Source organism: Gavia stellata, chromosome 1 (assembly GCF_030936135.1).
Source record: "Gavia stellata isolate bGavSte3 chromosome 1, bGavSte3.hap2, whole genome shotgun sequence".
Taxonomy (NCBI): Eukaryota; Metazoa; Chordata; class Aves; order Gaviiformes; family Gaviidae; genus Gavia; species Gavia stellata.
In genome coordinates, this window is record NC_082594.1 from 131,954,994 (window position 1) to 131,973,314 (window position 18,321).

Genomic DNA, 18,321 nt, shown 5'->3' on the forward strand with positions numbered 1-18,321 from the left:
TTGTTTTTGTGGGGTTATTCAGCTTAAAAAAAACACCACAAAAACAAAAAACAGGGAATTTAAACAAACTTCAATGACCTACGTGCCAAATACGTAAAAGAGAAGAACCTGCACAAGGTGTGAAATTGCAGAGCTGCAGATTCTGCTTGCAGCTCCACTTCTGGTTAGGACTAACGATTTTCCTTAACAGAAGGAAATACTGCCACACACTTTCTTTAGCCAACCCATGGTAATCAGGTCCAACAGAGGTCAGAGGCACAGATAAGACAGAAAACAACTCATCATTTTCATAATTTAGTAATGGCTTTACAGATAAGACCGAGGATGTTCTGTGCTACCAGTAGTCTGCAAATGCTGCCTGCAGTTACTGAGGAAAATCAACAAGAAGTATTGCAATTCTGTCCCAGAACACTCCCCTGACTTTCCTTGAAAGCATCTGGTGTTGACACTGTGAAAGCGACATTAAACGGAACAGACTACAGACTGAACCTACCATTCCAAACACAAGTATATTACTATCTTGATTCTAACTCCAGAAACCTCAACACTGATGAAAAAGGCTTCATTATAGCTTTGTTTGAAATTGAACCAAACTGAACCAATCCTGTAAAGCTTCCAATGAACACAACTTTTTATCAGCAGATCGTTTTTATCATGTCTCATCACCGCTGCTGTTTCCTGATTAAACCTGCAGAGCACCTGCCACTCTGCAATGTGAATGAAGAAGTAAGAACTAGCAAGACACGACCAGGTAGAGAAGCTTCATTTCCAAGCATTTTTCTCAATCATTTTGCTTACAACACCTACTAAACCCACTACTCAAGGTACCAGCCTTACGGGCATAAACGTAGCATGAACCTTTTTAAGTTTCATTTCATTTATGAATTTACAAAGACAGAAAACTGAGAAGAATCAGGTCAACAAATTATTTCTTCCCTCAAGGAAGTCATTAGTGCAACTTCAAAGGACTTGGTCAGACCTTCTCCTCCTCCTCTTCTAGCTGCGATGTTTCCTTCCATTTCACCCCAGCTTGCCACTCTTTGAACAGAGATTAGAGCCACCACAACTCAAGTAGCAAAAAAAACCCCACCATAAACAAATAACAAAACAGGGATTCCTCAATCACCGTCAGTGAGGTCAGACAGTTTTGTTCAAATCACCTTTATTGCCAAGCTGCTCTGGCCAATCTTACACTTGAGTGAATGAGGAGCACTCACTCTAAGTTTTGTACCACCTGCAGAAGAGGCAATAAAGTCTGCAAGTGACTCCGATTTCAGACTGACAATGTATGAATCTGGCAGGGCAGGAACAACTAAGAAGGGGCTTGGGAGAAGCCAAGAACTAGAGACAGCATGAGACAAGACTGTTTAAGGACTGGTTACAGTAATCACAACCGTAGTACAGTACCTGTTCCTCTCTCTTTTGCTTCCGCAGTTGAAGACCCTCTTCCTCCCGCCTGCGACGCATCTCATCAGGGTTTAGAGACTTGTTCTTGTAGCTCTTCAGTCGGAAGTTCTCTTTTCCTGAGGTCGTCATGATTCCTTTACAATGCAATTAAAAAGAGAAGTCAGAAAACAATTACTCTTCAACAACACATAATTTTATATTCTGTCTTCATCTCTGTAGCCATGCAATTCCAGCCACTGCCCCTCTATATCCTGCCACCTAACTTCCAATAACTTAGAAGACGTAAAGCAAAATTTCACGCAAACGTCAGTTCCGTGTACCAGTTCTTCACATCAGACCAACAAACTTCTATTTTACTCACTGAGGCTGCAAGGCATGGATAAGTTAAATATTTTATTAAGAAAGAATTGAGATCTATAAAGCAGAGGATACAGCCTGGGCTAAAAAGAAAGCTGCACTAATAAATCTTAACATTTCTCCGTACAGGGAAATAGCCAAACCAATTATATGCCCCTGTCTTCACTCAAAAGTGAAGGGGTCTTAGCTGCTTTTTAGCTTAAATCCCTTTGCAAGTCAGCACAGGGGCTTTTTTGCACTCCAAATCCACATTTTAAGTTAATTCAACACAATCCTGTGTTCCTTCTCTCCAGAGAAGACCTACAAGAAAAATGAAATGGAGAGAGAGAAATTTTAGGTGAGGATGGTTTAACCACTGAAAATGCTCACTCCTGCAAAGAAAGCTGTGCTATTCTTCCCCTCCTCGCCAGCCTCTAATCCTGCCGCTATTTATGCGGAAGGGCCTTTTTTCAGTCTATGATTTCCAAGTACTGTCTTATGTAACTCAGTGGATCAGCATTTATATCTACCCATGATGATGTTCACATGCACAATGCTGCGCTTCAGAGCTACTTAGCGTAAATCAATTGCTATAAAACTGCGTGGAAAGATCTCCCCCTTCAATCAATGGGCTGTGGATCTGGTGCTCCATTCTGCTACTGCTACTTCTCTCCTTACATCCCCCCCTTTAGACCCAAAAAAGGTTGGGAACCAAATTCTAAACATCTCAGTATTTCCATGCAGCTTCATAGAGACGCAGAATCTCCAATATGTTGTAAATATCTGCAACTCTAATAAAAAATTTAGAAAACTATACTACACAAAAAGTTACTCTACAAGGCTTTTAAAGTTCTCTTTCATATGCCCTAACATGATGTATTAAATATGCTACCCACACCAAATTCCGTAAGTACAGAATCACCAGGTGATAAATTATCTCCTCTGCACTTTTTACTTTAAAATGGAGCAACATGATTGTATACACTCTCAACAGCTTAGGTTTCTTATTTAAAATACATCAAACATATGATCGAGTCTACTCTAACCTCCCCTTCTTTCAAGTTAGCACAGAGAGTTTTAAGAGATTTAAAAAAAAAGAGATGATACCCAAATGTGCTTCTTATTAGAGCCTCTTTTTAAGTTGCTGCTACCTGACAACCATTTATAAGAATTCTGATGATCAGAAGTGACTTTCACAGAAGACATTTCAGGCATCACTTCAAGCGTTACTGTACTCTGCCAACTGAGATTTAAAGAACTGTTAAGGGACATAGAACTACTGTATTCAAGATCAGTCACAGATTGCACTGAATGCAACATAAAAACCTGAGCATATAGGTAAGTAATTCAGCAGCCTAATTCTGCTGAAAAGGCTCTTCCCGAAATGGCTATTTTTTTAAAGAAAGGTTCTACAAAAAGATAAATCTCAGAATGCCAGAAGTTCCCTACGTCGTTCTTAACAGCTTAGAGACCCTTTTCTTCCTGTGTTTAGGTGTCTGAGCTTAAAGTGTTCACGTTCCTCGCAATATGCTTGGCAATAACATCTTCTTCCCCTATTTAGTTAAAGTGACTACTACCTGTATATTAAACATACAAAGTATTTGGGGAAGCCCTGGATTTTAACTGTAAAAAGAAGTTCAGGCTAACAAATACTCAGAGTACAAAATTTCTTTTGTTTCTAAAACATTTTGAAAGAAATATTTGATATATTTCAGAATTAAGAAAATGAACTCAAACACCAGAGGGACACCAGGAGCTAAAAGGACATGCCTAACAGGAAAACGGCTTTGCAGTCGCGCTAGTCAACCTGCCCTCAAGCATGAACAACCACGGGCATACACAACAGCCTGGATAAGAACTCAGGCCTTCCGTGACATTATTAATAATTCTCCGTTTTTATCTGAAACGCATCTTCTCAAACTTACAAAATTACATTTGCTTTTATTTGGGATTTCAGGACTCCAGTAGCTCCTGTGATCATTTCACACCTTCACTTTTAATCCCTGAAAGTTCTTAGTTTAAAGAAATCCTTGAGAGTGAGCACCTTTATTCCTTATTACAAAATTTCACCTCACTTCTGACTCTGTAACCCCTCCAAATGACATTCCAAATGTTTCTAAACATCAATGGCACCACCCAACCTCATCATCAGCAACTGCCCTTAGCGTATTCTTCCTCATTGTACTTATTTGCCTAATTTCCCCTCATCTCCCAACGTGCATATGACTACTTCCTTAAAGTCAGAAGTAAAATTGAAAGGATTTTCATTTTCCACTCAGAGCTCTATTTGCCCTCTCCCATTCCGTTTTATATCATCATTTCGTTTATTGAAAATACAGGCACAACGTTTCCCAGTTTCTTATTTGAATTCTCTGACACCTCAACCCCTCACATTTTTCTCATTCTATTTTTATAACTTAAGAATTATCTTCTATTTATGACACCCTTTACAAGCTTTAGCTGTAACTTTTGGCTATGCTCATTTCTGACTTTCAAGACACCTCACTTTGCTGACAAACCCCCTCCTCTATTTTCTGAGTAATCTGTACACTTAAAATCTTTTCAAACTAGTGTATTGTGTACAGCAGGAGTAAAAACTTCCTACAAATTCCTACCACCAAATGACTAGGAAGACAAAGATTCTTCTATTAAAGGTGAAAAAACCTAAGCTCCCTCCACCATTGAGAAGTTGCCAAATTCAACTACTAACAAGTTCAATGATTTATTTCATAGTAGTCCCTCACTGGTAGTAAATAAACAAAATCCCAACACGCAGGCAGGTAGGTAAAGTGGGTATGTGGCCATCTAACCTGTGTAACAATTAAATCCAAAGTTAATTTCTAAAAGCAGCTTTTGTAATATCCTCAGTATCTCCTAAAATCAATTCTTTCTTCATCATTCTTTTACTGGTTCCCTGACTACTGGTGAAAAATTCAATGACCACATGAAGGATTTCATCCAGCCCTCACCTACTGCTGGCGCCTTTAGACCTATTCAGTGTGAGCACACAAATAACTTTGCAAGACTGAAAATAAAACAATCCTACGTTAGTTGTTACAGTCAGCCAAGGACTGTTTTCTATAAATCTCCTTTTCCCCAGACTAAACAACAGAGGCAAAACAACTTCAAATCGCCTCTCATTCACCTTCAGCAGCTTTGTTGTGGCTTAAGCGAAAATCTTTCAATGGTCACTTTAAATTCACCCGTGGTAATTTCACAGCACATAGTAAACCCTGGATCTTCCCTGCACTATCGAAATTAATGCTACTTCTGGCGAAAAATCTGTGGTGGTTGTCATGGAAATGTTCTACCCATCTTTTCATTCCTAAAGATAGCATAGTATTTTCCACATTGATACTCCCATCCGTAGATAAAAAACTCTGGCGACCCGGTGAGGAGTTTTCACAGTGTATCCTTTGGGGTTTTGCATAGCACCACTCAAACCCCATATGATGCTTTCGCCCCCTCAGTTTGGCTGCCATGAAAAAATGATTTTTAGTAAAATTAAAAACACCATCTATTCCTGAATGTCTGCATTTCACTAAGGAAATCATGATCCCCAAATTTTTCACTGATTAAGACAAGTGCCCTACCAAATGCGGATATGTTCTAAGCACACATTTCTAGGAGAAAGGAAAAGTGTACTGCATTTCTCCTTGCTCATCAAGTCAAGGAAATTCAGAGGCGCTGGGAAATGCAGAGTCACTTACTGCGATGACCTGCCTTGTCCCAAGCAATTATCTAGCTAGGAACAAAAATGAACTCCCTGCCTTCTTAAATCAGATATCACTGTCACTAGACTTAAGGGCTTTGCTAGAAGGAATGCCATGTGACTAATGCTCTTGGATATTCCACACGTCAGAAGTATCCAGATGTAAAAATAAAGGCCTTACAAATCAAGACCTGCCCAATGGTGTATATATAGCCAAGATGACTGAAACTAAAATTACCATATACACTGCTGATATTAAAGACTGTTAGAGACAAACTTTCCTTCTTTGGAATTAGGGGTGGGAATAAGAAGGAAAAAAAAAGTATTTCAGAAGTGTAAACCTGTACAAGAAATTCTGCCTTCCAATGGAAATATATCAGAAGAGGAAGACTTGAAAATGAAGGCAGACAAGGAGGTTGAAGACAAACAGTGTAACTGATAAAAAAAAATGTTATTTTGAAGATGTATGATCCAACATACTACCAGTCTACGTTTCCTAACTAACAGAGGCAGTTGTCAGAAGGAAAGGACTCACCAGAGGCATTCTTGTGAGCTCTACTGTACTGTCAAACTGCTGCCTCTCCTTTAGATTGCTGCCAGAGAGACAGTGAAAAGTCAGGAGAGGCACTGTCGGCCCTGAAAGGACAACCCGCATTGGAAACGGCACTGTCAAGATGGAATTCCAAGCAGTGAGAGAAGCTGGAATTATTCAAGGAAAGAAATGGTTCAGCTACGCTACAAAACCTTTACTTCCAAGGGGATTTTTGTTTGTTTGATGGCTCTGCTATAGGACTCTAGACCTCCCAGAGAATTAGTTTCCTCACAATCATGCTTCTTGACATCACGCCAAATCCCTACAGCACAGCCTGGACAGATGTTTGAGTAATTCACTGACCTCTGATTACAGGATGCATCATCTTCTGACACTCTTAGTGAGAGACTAGAAAACCCATCCAGTTTAAAAAAACTACCCTGAAAGCAGCACTTGGTCATCCGTTACTCTCACCAACACACTCCCTACAAATCCAACACTTTGGCCACAAACGTGTTTAGTTTTTTCCCCACGAAGTATCGATTTTGGGAAGTCCTTCTAATTTGCTTTCTGACAATTCTAAGGCAACAGGTTCGGAATGCTAACAGAAGTGTTTCAATCTCGTGGACATAAATTCTCAGCTTTCTTGGAGGTGACAGACAATGAAAGGTCTTCATAGTAAAACCATGAATAATATAGGGCGTAGAATGATAAAAATATCACCTGGGATTAATGCTATTTCCCTGGAAAAAACTTCTAGAGCAACACCCTACATCTGCCATCACCCTAGAGAGATGAAAACACATCCACCGAGTCTCTACACTGTTGACAGTGTTATCTGAGGAAAAAAGAAAATACAGAAAATCAGCAGACTGACTTCTCTCTTCACTGCCACCTCCTGTTGTTTGAAAAACCGGCTCAATCAGACACACATTTTGGTGAGGCTGTATTTGCTTCTTTTGCAAAATTATTTGACAAAGCATACTGGATTATAGGGGTCTACAGGAATGCCCGTCAGCAGAAACACCCCTATCACCTGAGGGACAGGGGTGTTACTTTCTAATTTCCAATGTCTTCAGACTCTTGTAAAGCTCGGGATGTCTAGAAGAAAGGACATTTAACTGTCTCAACTACAAAAAGCTATTGCTCAAGCACAACAGAGCCGATTTCCAAAACCTTTGCTTAACTTTCTCTAGCTGTAAAATGGGATTGGGAAACATGTCTCACAGGCACTATAAAATGAACAGTTACAGTATTTGTAGAGACCTGCAAAGTAAGTTTTGCTGATGATATATCAAAACCTAGCACTAACAAGGAAACAAAACGATCATGTGAATTTCATTTTCGGTGGCTGGGGAAAGCAGCAGCAGCAGGCAGAACGCTATTCACTAGGAGGGACTTCAGTTTCTGCAGAATAGCAGGGACCCACACTCCTAGGGCAACCATCACACAAGAACGATGGAGAAGAAACAGAAGCACCACCTTCTGCTATCCAAAAGGCCAGAAGATTAAAGGAGCTTCAAATGGAATATAACATTTGTAACTAAAAACGCATAGCATATATAGCCTTGAAACAAGGTTCGGACTTTTAGGAGCCTTCTGTTAAAAACTGGGAGCAGCAAGGGGACTTCTTCATGGAATTGCTGCCCATCTCTGTATCCTTCAAATCTGCTTTCTTATGCAGGCTTCCTAGTCTCTCTTTGGCTTTTTCCATGCCCAGTAGTAGGCCTTAACTGATAACTGTTTCTGTTCCAGCACCTTTATAAACACGTGAAATAGCAAAGTAAGCATTAACCCACTTAATCTACAGCAAATTCAGCATGTTCTAGTTCTCCGGCCATTTGGCAAGTGGGACTTCCAGCTGCCCAAAACAGAGGCCAATCTTAAAACTTACGACAATTAATACAAGGTCTGAAAAGACATACAGTTTTACACAATATGGAACATGAAAGTATAGACTAATTAAAAAGTTCAGTATTGACTCTTTTTCCAATGTAAAAGACATGCTTAAAAGCAAACAAAAGGGAGAAAAGAAAGTAGACTGTGTTATCGGAACAACGTTGAGGACACCTGATGTCAGGTTTGTAGGGACGCTACATTTCAACAATGTGATCTCCTCATCTTCCACAAAGAAATGGGGCAGAAAATGAAATAAATTTAAAATTTTAAAATAAAAATAAACGGTAACTGTATCAAGAGTATTTTTTTTTCAAAATTCCTGCTCTTGAAGGGCCAATTGATGATACTCCCAGGTAACATTCAGAAAGATCATCTGTGCTCACAAACATTAGGGATTTTTAGGAGACATGCCTAAAATCAGGCCAACACCAGCTGGGCAGGCCCCTGATCTTCCTTTTTTACACTAAAAACCACACAGAAACAAACAAGAAAACCAAGGAAGCATATTTCTGGTTGAAGCAAAAACCCCACTAACAGAAATAAACTTTATGTGTCACTTGATGCTGCCTCAAAAACTGATCTGGCACATCAGCCTGTACTACTAGTTAGGTGCACTGACAGCCATACAACTGGTCACTTAAGTCAATCTCTAAAAGTCTAAGGACTATGGGGTGGGTTTTTTTGAAGAAACACCACTGGAAAGATTAAGTAGTAATGCATTTACAAGGTTTATTAGAAAACAGTTTTACCGAAGGAGGGGAAAAAAGGAAAAAAAATAATCAATAAAAGACTATACACTGTTAATCTAGCACTTCACTATACGTTCACTGTCACCAAAGTACTTCCAAGATGGTTTGAGTTCCATTTTTTTAAAGGTCCATTTAGTCTTGAGGTATATCTTTCAAAGTTCCAGAAAGCTTTTAAGCTTGAGCAATAGTGCAAAAAACACCAACTCTCAAAGCCAGGTCAACTTAAAAGGAAACCAAATTCACTAACTGAACCTTTCTGATCTGAGTTACAAACACGAAATTCCTTTACGGCGTTCAAAGTCATTGCAGTGCAATAAATCTCTTTACATTTAAAAAAAAAAAAAAAAGACAAAACTACCCTGATTTCTATAACCCCACAGTCCACAACTGACCTGAAACAAAGAAGTTCCCACAAGTTGCAAAACAAAGCAGCTAGTGATGGGGAATTAAACTTTTCAACTGCACAGGATTATACTAACATTAAAAAAAAAATAACTTCACTTTAACATGCCCATCTACATGAAATAACAAAAGCAAGTATTCCCGTGTGCCAAACGAGAATGTAATCTGTTTTTCTTTTAAAGCAGAGATCCGTTTGTATTTTGACTAAGGTTACAGCACATCTTCCCTGCACAAGCAGACCCACAGTGTATTTTTTGTAAGGTCATATCTAAAAATCGGACCTTTTGAAAAACAACAGCCATCTCTGCCATTTGACAGTCATCACCTGTCAGGAAAAAAAACATCCTAACATTTCCAACATCCTAACATGCCCTAAACATTCTTTACAAGAGAGCGAGAGTGCACCTTTCAGCATTTCATATTTCATATCATGAAAGTAAGACATCCCAGACACTTTAAAACCAATTAGGTTAAAGATAAACTAAATTATTAATTAAGTTGACTTTGTAGATTCAAGCAACTTTTGTTTGGGGTTGTGAATGCCAGAAGGCACCAAAACCAAACCTCCCTCACGCTTCCCTGCTGACAAATTTCTCTTCAACGAATTTATTGGTTGCTGTGACTCAGCATTATAGAAGATATGTGTGCAAAAGCACAAAATAACAGTAAGTCAAAATTCTACTGATTTCATACTAGCTTTGGACATCAGCAACCGCAAGAGTCACATAATACTGATGTATCAGCCACATCAAGCCAAAACCCACAAGAACTGTAAAGCTTGATGACGCTCACTGCCTCCCTCATCCCCTTTGCACCTAGTACCTCTCCTGCCAAAAGCTCTCGAATCCAACCCACAGCACATTCACAAAAACACCTCTTTTCCTTTCTGATCATTTTGCAATACAAGGAAAAAAGGTTAAAACAAGATGACATAGGCAGTTAAAGATGTTATCGTGTGGAAGCTACACAAAGGAGTCTTGCATCTTTTAAGAGGCAATCTCATCCTGCTTCAGACAAAAAACACATCACAACAATCTAATACTAATCACAACATTATTATCTGACTTTACTTAAAGGTAAGTTGTTGTTTGTGTGCCACCAAAAGGTGGTTTGTTTGCCAAAATGACATTTTCATATATCAACAGGTGAATTTTCTTTCAAGTATAACCTTAGCACTAGATTTGGTAGGTTTACAATGCCTTCTTCGGAGATAAATGCATTCAGGATGTTTAGCCACAGGATATTTATTTCTAAAATCAGCACATCACTTATCTATAATCTCAACTTTATGCCCAGGCTGTAAAAAAATAAAATAAAACAAATAAAGATCTGTGTGTGTCAAACTGGTTAGTTTCTCACAGAACATACGAATCCTCCTGCTGAGCCTGGCAAGCAGTCTGAATTATCAAATAAAAATAGAAAAAGAGAAAAATAAGTACTCTGGATCATAAGGAAGCTTTCAGCAGCTGGTGACTAGCTAAAGTCTCATGGCATACCCTTAGAACTCTGAGTCTGTTACTCTCTGTACACATCCAGGAACACAGTCGTATTTCTTTCAATTCTAATGCTTTTAGCTTCTGCCTCCTCATGACACTAGGCATTAATTATGTTTCAAAAAAGTATTCACTGTATCCCAATTTAAAATGTCTTCTATGTCACTGAACTCCGTTTACTCCTGTCTTACATGAATGTATCAAGAGAAGTGATGATGCGATGTACAATCTACCATTACTTCCTACCACATTTTCATACCCTCCTACTAACATCCTTTTTCAACCAATTCTGATGAAAGGAAATTTACTGTCCATCACCTGCCTCAGACTACCTCTACTTTTTATCCTCATAATGAATTATTAAGCCTGCACAACGTTTAATGAAGTTCAAGATATTCACGAGGTGGCATGGTATCATCTCCAGCCCGACTGTTCTACAGATCTTATATTTAGCAGAGGTTTTCACTGAGTGTTTTGTTTCAACTTACTTCTACTGTTTTTCCAGAGTTCCTCTACCCTGTTCAAAATAATTTAAAAGTACTGATATTTCTGCAGGCCTTGCATCCTACTGCTGGCATTTTGTATCTTGGAAACCCCACATTCATTCTTGGAAATAACACAGAGCAGTTTAATCCATTACTTGCTCGACAGACTTCAAAAACTGTAGCAGACTAAGGATGGCATTTTTTTCTTCAGAGCAGAAAAACACTGACTTGCTATGATATCGCTGCCCCTTACCTCTGCAATTTACATCAGCATTTTTTTCATTAGTATTGTTATATTATTTAAACAAGGCCTTCCATTAGGCTTTAGCCCCTTAGTACGAAGCTGGATAATTTTCCTACCAGTTCAACTTCCACTCTTGTTCTCTGAAAAAAGAGTGGTCTGGTCTTTCTAACTTGTTGTTTGTCCATTACATCATTCCAGAACCTCCTGTTTAGATATTTCAGCCACTCACAACATTTCAGCAAGTGAGTAATTCCTTTAACATCTTTTCTTTCTCTCCACTCGCTCCTAGCCTACCAGGCTCCCTTGCACCCCTATTCCCTTTGGCCTTCAGAAGTATTTAAACGAATCCATTAAATTTAGCTATTTGCTGCTGCTGCTCTTCCACTTCCTCTTATGTTTCCAATTTACATTAAAACCCCTAACCCTAATTCACATCACTTTGGGGTTTTTTGTCTGCTATATTTTATGCCTCTTCACATAGACTTGATTTCCATCTTTCTGGAGGGCACTGTTTTACATCCATTAACCTCTCACTCCTTGCCACAAAGTTATGTTTTCCAACCCAGTGACTTCTTTACTGTTGCCTTTAAAGGTACAGTTTCCTTTTGTGTTCTTAAGGACATGATTTAAGCCCCCCACTTTGTCCCCTCCAGGACTTGTAAAACACTTCAGAGGAAAAATTCCACAAACTCGTGAAGAAAGAGACAAACAGAAAGATATCAAAGCAAGCCTGCCAGACACAGGGCAGTCTGAAACAAAACGTACCATTCTCTTCACTTAGCTTATTCAACAGAAGCGGGGGGAAAAAAAGAGCACTGTATTGAAACACTGAAGTTGAAATAAGACTATCAAACAATCTGGTTAAATAAACATTTACACTTAAAAGTCTCTACAAAGAGCCTTTCAGAAACTGCTACAACGCCTGACTGTAGTACTTTTAGTTCTCACAGTGTCCTTGGTCAGTGCTGCTGCCATGGGCTGTTGCTGCCTTCCCCTTTCCAAATGGACTAAACTGTGACTTCAGGAACCAGCACTCAGCTGAATATCCAGGCCCACATAAGCAAGCCAGCTCTGAAGACATCAACACAGAGAACGTAGCATCAGAAAAAAGAAAAAAAAAAAAATCAATGGATGGCACACTGACAGTAAAAGGCAAACATCCTGGTACAGTGTTGGAATGAGAGACAGCATGTGACAGAGATTCTGTTCAAAAGTTTTAGAGAGGGGGGAAAAAAACCCAAGCCCCCAAAACAGCCCTGTTTCTTGGCAGTGAAACATCATGGCATCTGCGTGACAGATTATGACAAGGGAAGCCATTCTGAGAAAAAACCTCTACCTCCCGTGTCATCTTACGTTACCATGCCTCAAGCTACTCTTCGTTTTCCCAGTGCCTATGGCTATGTCTAAAGGGTAATTAAAAGGTGCAACCACAGTTCAAATAGGAACAAACTCGTTTTGAACGAGCCAGTTCACATGTCAACGCACGTGGTAACGTTGCAGGGAGAGCAACATAATGAATGAAGTTACAATAAAAACAAGGACAGAGACACCAAAGAGTAGTTTGATTCAGACTATTAATTAACACAGTGTTCTAGTAGCCGTTCTATTCTATTAATTGCCACAGGTATATACAAAACAGCTTTGAAAAAACTAGTTTCTAGGAATAAAGTTGCAATCCCGTTTCTGGACAGCCCATAGACATATCCCAACTTTGTTAAGTCTTTCATTAACATTGAGCAGTCAGAGCAGAAAACACACCAGCAAACAAAAAAGTCCAGAGAAACGCCAGCTTGAATAAAGGATAAAGAGACTACTAAACACAACCATTCAGCACCATTTGGGAATTCTGCAGAAACAGCAGCCCAGTATTTTCACAGCTCATGACCTATCTTTTCAGCCGAGAGTTTCGGTTTTCATGAAACGCCCTCAAGAGGCAAAGCTTAAAATCATCATTACGTGTATTCTTGTATGAGCAATACAAATTTAAAGATTATGAATGGGACGAGTTTCTGCCGGTTATAAGGTCTCCAGAGGGGTGACAACTGGAAACGGCCACCACGGCTACAGAGAAAGCGCAAACCCTTCATCGCATGTAGGTAGGCACAGAGAGAGCGCTGCAGCTGGGACAATGCGAGGCTACGAGGTGATGTTTGCGGGGAGAAGGTACAGCTTTTGTGAGCTCAACTAAGATCCCTAGGGGGAAAAAAAACGGACAAGCTGGGAAGACCCAGGAGAAAGTTTCCCTTCCCCTCCACCTCGAGCTCCGGCACTGCCCTCCTCACAGCCCGTCCCGCCAGAGGACACGGCGGCCGCTCCCGCCGGCAGGCAGCGGCCCCGGGGAAGCCCGTCCTTGAGGCGCGGACCGGGGCGGCTCCCCGCAGCCAGCCCGCCGACTTCGACAGCCCGAGCGCGCCGCTTCCGCAGAGCGCAGCCCGCCGCCGGCACAAGCCCCGCCGCCCCGCGGGGGCTCCCGGGGCAGGACCCGGCCCGGCCCGGCCCGCCGCCCGGGAGCCCCCTCTCCTCCCGCCGCAGCCCCGCGGCTCTCCCCGGGCGGGCGGGAGGCGACCGGCCCCGGCCCACGCGCCCGGCTCCCGCCGCGCCGGCCGGCCCCGCCCCGCCCGCGCGGCCCCCGCCTGTTGCACGCGCGCAGGCCGGGGGCTCCCGCAGCCGGCGGCACCCCCAGCCCGGGCCTCCCGCAGCCCGGGCCCCGGCGCCCCCCGCCGACCCCCCGCGGGGACCCGTCCCTCCTCCCGCGCCCGGCCCGGCCCCGCTCACCGCCCGGCTGCCGCTGTCCGCCCCCCTCCGCGCGGGCCCGAGACCGGCGCCCCCCCGTCCCGGCGGCGCGGACGGCGGCGCTCCCCCCCGCCCCGTACCTGCTGCCGGCGCGGCCCGGCCCGGCCCGGCCCCGCGCTGTCTCCTCTCGGGCCCGAGGCGCGCGAGCGCCGCTCCCTCCCTACCTGCCTGCCCAGCGCTGGCTGGCGACGGCAGTGCGCAGGCGCCCGGCGCGCTGCGTAGCTTCCGGCCTCACCGCAGCGCCCCCTGGGAAGGAGAGCCCTTGCGGCGGCCCCGCGGGCCAGGCGAGGCGAGGCGGGCCCGACCGGCGGCGGCCCCTCGCGCGGCAGCAGCGCCCTCCTTAGGGCGGCGACACCGGCGGGCCGCGGCCGCAGGGAAGACTACGGCTCCCGGCGTGCAGCGCGCGCCCCGCGCAGCCGCAGACGGGGCGCGCCGGGCCCGCCGCAGCGCGCCGCGGGGCATGCCGGGAGCTGTAGTGCGGCGGGCGCCGCCGCCGGGAGGGTCTGGGGAGGGGGAGGAGGCGCCGCCTCCCCGCCTCAGGGGCGGCGGGCGGGCGGGCCGCAGGCCCGGAGACGGAGGCGGTGGCGGCCGGGCGCTGCCCTGCGGAGCGTGGCGGCAGTGGCGCAGCAGCCGCGGGTGGCAGGGCGGTGCTAGGCCGCCGGCGGCCGCGGGCCTTACACTGCCGCCCGTCAGCGCTGCCGCAGGGGGGCTTCGTGGCCCCCCCCCCCAGGGCCTCATACAGCCCGGGATAACCCAGCGAGCTGGTTAATTAATCACTTTAATTAACGCTTCCTGCCACGCAGGTTACCTAGCGGTGGCCTCGGTCTCACCGCAGACCACGTCGCTGCGGGCGAAGCGCGGCGGGCGGGAAGCGAAGCCATTTCGCAGCTTCCCGGGCGATCGCGCGGTGGCAGGCAGCGGCGGTGGTCGCTGGTCGCGTGGTTATCGCGAAGAGCCACGATAGCTGCTGGTCAACTGTGCTATACGTTGAGATAGGTACATACGTTGGGTTGTGTGACAAAAGCACCCACGGAGGAGCGCAGGGAGATGACAGCGGGAGGGGGAGCCCAAACAGCTCCCTGCCGGGCTGCTCCCAGGCCCAGCCCGGGAGCCATCGGCCCACTGAAGGCCCGGAGGAGCGCAGGGCCATGGCGGCAGGCGGGAACCCAAATTAAGGACTCGGAGAAAGGGACACCCCTCCAACGGCTGTCCCAGGGGAACCTCAGCCCCAGAGCACCTTTAGGGCTGGGGTGGCGGGGTCCCTGCGGTCAGGGGTGCGGGACATGCGATGGGGAAGAGCGTTTTGGGGGTGTACCGGACTTGTTAGGGGATGTTTGGGGGAGGAACAAAGGTGGGAAAGGGGGGGATCTAGGTGATTTTGGAGGAGTAAGTGTGGGAGAGCAGAGGGATATGGGAATAAAAAGGGCCGGTTGCGCGTAAATTGTTTGTGATGGTTTGTCTGGCCGTGCCCGACGCCTGATCGGCGCAGCCTGTCCCCGCTTCTCATTGAACTCCTTCCACTTTGCCCTGGGCCAGGGACTCTCACGCGGGGGGTGTGGGGGGGTCTGGGTGCCAGCGGCTGGGCTGGGACTGGGGACCTGTGGGTGCGGGCGAGTGTGTGAGCGGCAGCAAGGGCGCAGCCAGACCGGCCAGCGAGGGGGCCTGGGTGGGGGCTGCGGGGCAGGAGCTGGCTGCCAGGGGGACTGGGGGTGTCCCGGCAGTGGCCGAAGAGGCTGGGGGGGCCGGAGCACCATGGGGGAGCTGGCTACTGGGGGACCAGGGGGACTGGAGAGACTGGGATCAAGGGGCAGCTACTGGGCAGACTGCCTGAGCCCGGCTGCTGGAGGGAGCCACGCCATACATGCATGTGTGCGTATATATATATAAAAATACACATATATATCTGCATGCTTACTAGTGCACCTCCGTCCCGCGCAGCCAGAGAGGGGGGTGGGATGAGGCCGCTGGCGCTGTGCTCGTGTGAGTGCTCTGTGCGGCTGTCCTGTGTTAGCTGTGTGTTAGCTGTGTGACCATGTATATATGGCCATGTATATGTGATCCATGTATATATGTTTGAGTGGTGTATACGTCTATTTGTGCATGTGCCTACTGGGAGTACAAGCTCAGCCTGGCTACTGCTTGGGCATGGAGCTGTGGCAGCCTTGCCTCCCTCGGGCTACCAGATCTGGCCTGATTCTCCCATATCGATAGATATGTATGATTGTATATATATCATATGTATAAATACATGTTACACATATCATATACATAGGTATATTTCATAGGGCTTCTATATAGCACAGCTTTTCTACCCATAGAACTGAGATAAGAGAGATTAAAGCAGACAGGCAACAGCTTTCTCCCGCAGCATTTGCGCCAGAAACTAAATGACAGTTACACTTTTCTTCCCGAGATTTCACGTTTCTCGCACCCTACCAGTGAGCGCCTCCGTACTGCCGCAGGAGGTCTGGTTACAGTATTGCTTGGCATTCCTGAGATACCTCGAATCAAATTAGCACAGGTAAGGGCGGCAGCAGAGATCTGTGCGTTCTCCTGGTTTTGCTAAGAGGTGCAGCTGAGCTAATAAAATGGTGTGCTGCAGGTACAGGGATGAATTCCCGATTCCCGCCGCCTTCGCTCTTCTGCTCCCTTCTCTCCACCACGTACGCATTTTGAGGCACGGTGTCTGCGTGTCTGGTGATACCCTGCCCTGAAAGGCCACCACAGATGATGCCTTTTGGGAGCACAGCCATCAGCCGCAGGCAAGGATTTGCAAAACCTGGGGGTTTGTGTTAGGTGAGGCTGCGAGGCAGGGTGCCGAACAGAGAGTGGCAGGCCCCGGGCAAGCTGTTTGGGTCTGCGTGATCACCGAGCAACACGTGGAAGCAGTAAAAAGCGCAGCTGGAGTTCAGACCGTCTGGAAACACGGAGACCTAAAACCAGGCTGACATCAGGTGCTGGTAAAATTAAGACAGAAGGTAGCTTCATTTCTGACAACAGCTACTTCTGCAGTCCTAAGTATTCTAGTATTCTAGGTTAATTCAGCTGGAGGGAGTTTACTCCTAAACCAGTAATACAGAATTTTGAGAAGAATTTTTCACTTCCTATAAAAGTGAGACATGCAAGCAGCACGTTTTTAAACACAGTCTAAAAAGACAACAAGGTTGCAGGCTGAAGAATGACCCTCAACCCAGGGGGTGAGGCACAGAAGTGGACGGGGTAAGCAGATCAGCAATCACGTTGTGACTGGGTGAAATTCGGGTTTAGGCATATTACCACTGGCCCCTGTTTTCCCCAGTGCAGTGGGATGACAGAAAATGGTATCACGATAATACAGCCCTTTCTAAAAAAGGCCGTGGAGCCAGACTGCTAACCATATTTAGCACTACTAAATTACGATTGGCACCAGCAAGCCCTGGTTGTCACCTACTGACATTTTGTTCAGCCCTAAAAATGAAAACACAGTTGCCTGCACTGTTTCAAACGATGAGAGTCACTGGGGACTCGCAGATAGGGAAAGAGAAAGATAAAGCAAAGCAGCAAGTTCATTGTGTCTTAGGATCTCGGAGCCGCCACCGCCACAGCTGAAAGATGTTGCTCTGTGTTTCTGAGGTGGTGAAAAGTGGTCGCGCACAGCAGCAGGGTGATGCGAGGTGTCTTTGCAGCCAGATGGGGTGAGCACCCCCCAGGGAGAAGCAGTGCCTGCCCCGTCTGCACCCCTGAACCTCCCTGACATGTAGTACTAGCCGTACGTCTATACTCACCGTTGAGTATGAAATGCTCACCATGAAACTCACCAGTAAATGCTTTAATGGGTCCACGCTGATGGTAAAACGTGACTGCTCTCCTTTGCTTCCTCAGGTTTGGCTGAGGAAGGGTGACACTGGGACCTGCGCCCTTCAGGCTTCCTCCCAGTGGCTGGTGGGACCCTTCCGCTGTGCAGTAGTGGAGCTGGGGAGTCTCCTGGGGTCCCTGGGAGGTGGGCAGGCAGATCTGCCCAGCTGCTCAGCTCTGGGCCGTTCCCGCTCTCTTTCTGCCCACCCCTGCGCAGACAGAGGGGAAACCCACCATCGCTGTCGGCACCAGCTGCTAGAGCTGGTGACGACGGGAGCCGGTGGCACGGCGACAATCCCAACAGCAGAAACCACAAGCTGGTGTGGGAACCAAGGGGAGTTAGGTCATAAAGGGCAAACCGCCATCCAAGAGCAGCTGGGAGCTGGTACAGGGCTCTGGGAAGGGGTTTGGTCTTTTCCTCTCTTGCAGGGGGCA

At 45.7% G+C, this 18,321-nt stretch overlaps 1 protein-coding gene across 1 annotated transcript in view; it reads right to left on the reverse strand.

Annotated features, from left to right (window-relative positions):
- Window positions 1-17,940, reverse strand: part of KPNA1 (karyopherin subunit alpha 1) — a 56,581-nt gene extending 38,641 nt beyond the window's left edge. The window contains exons 1-2 of the mRNA XM_059826460.1: window positions 17,850-17,940; window positions 1,408-1,541 (exon numbers count right to left, since the gene is read on the reverse strand). Coding sequence (XP_059682443.1) covers window positions 1,408-1,536 — 129 coding nt within the window. The 5' untranslated portion in view covers window positions 1,537-1,541; window positions 17,850-17,940. The remainder of the gene's footprint in view (window positions 1-1,407; window positions 1,542-17,849) is intronic.
- Window positions 17,941-18,321: the final 381 nt, after the last annotated feature.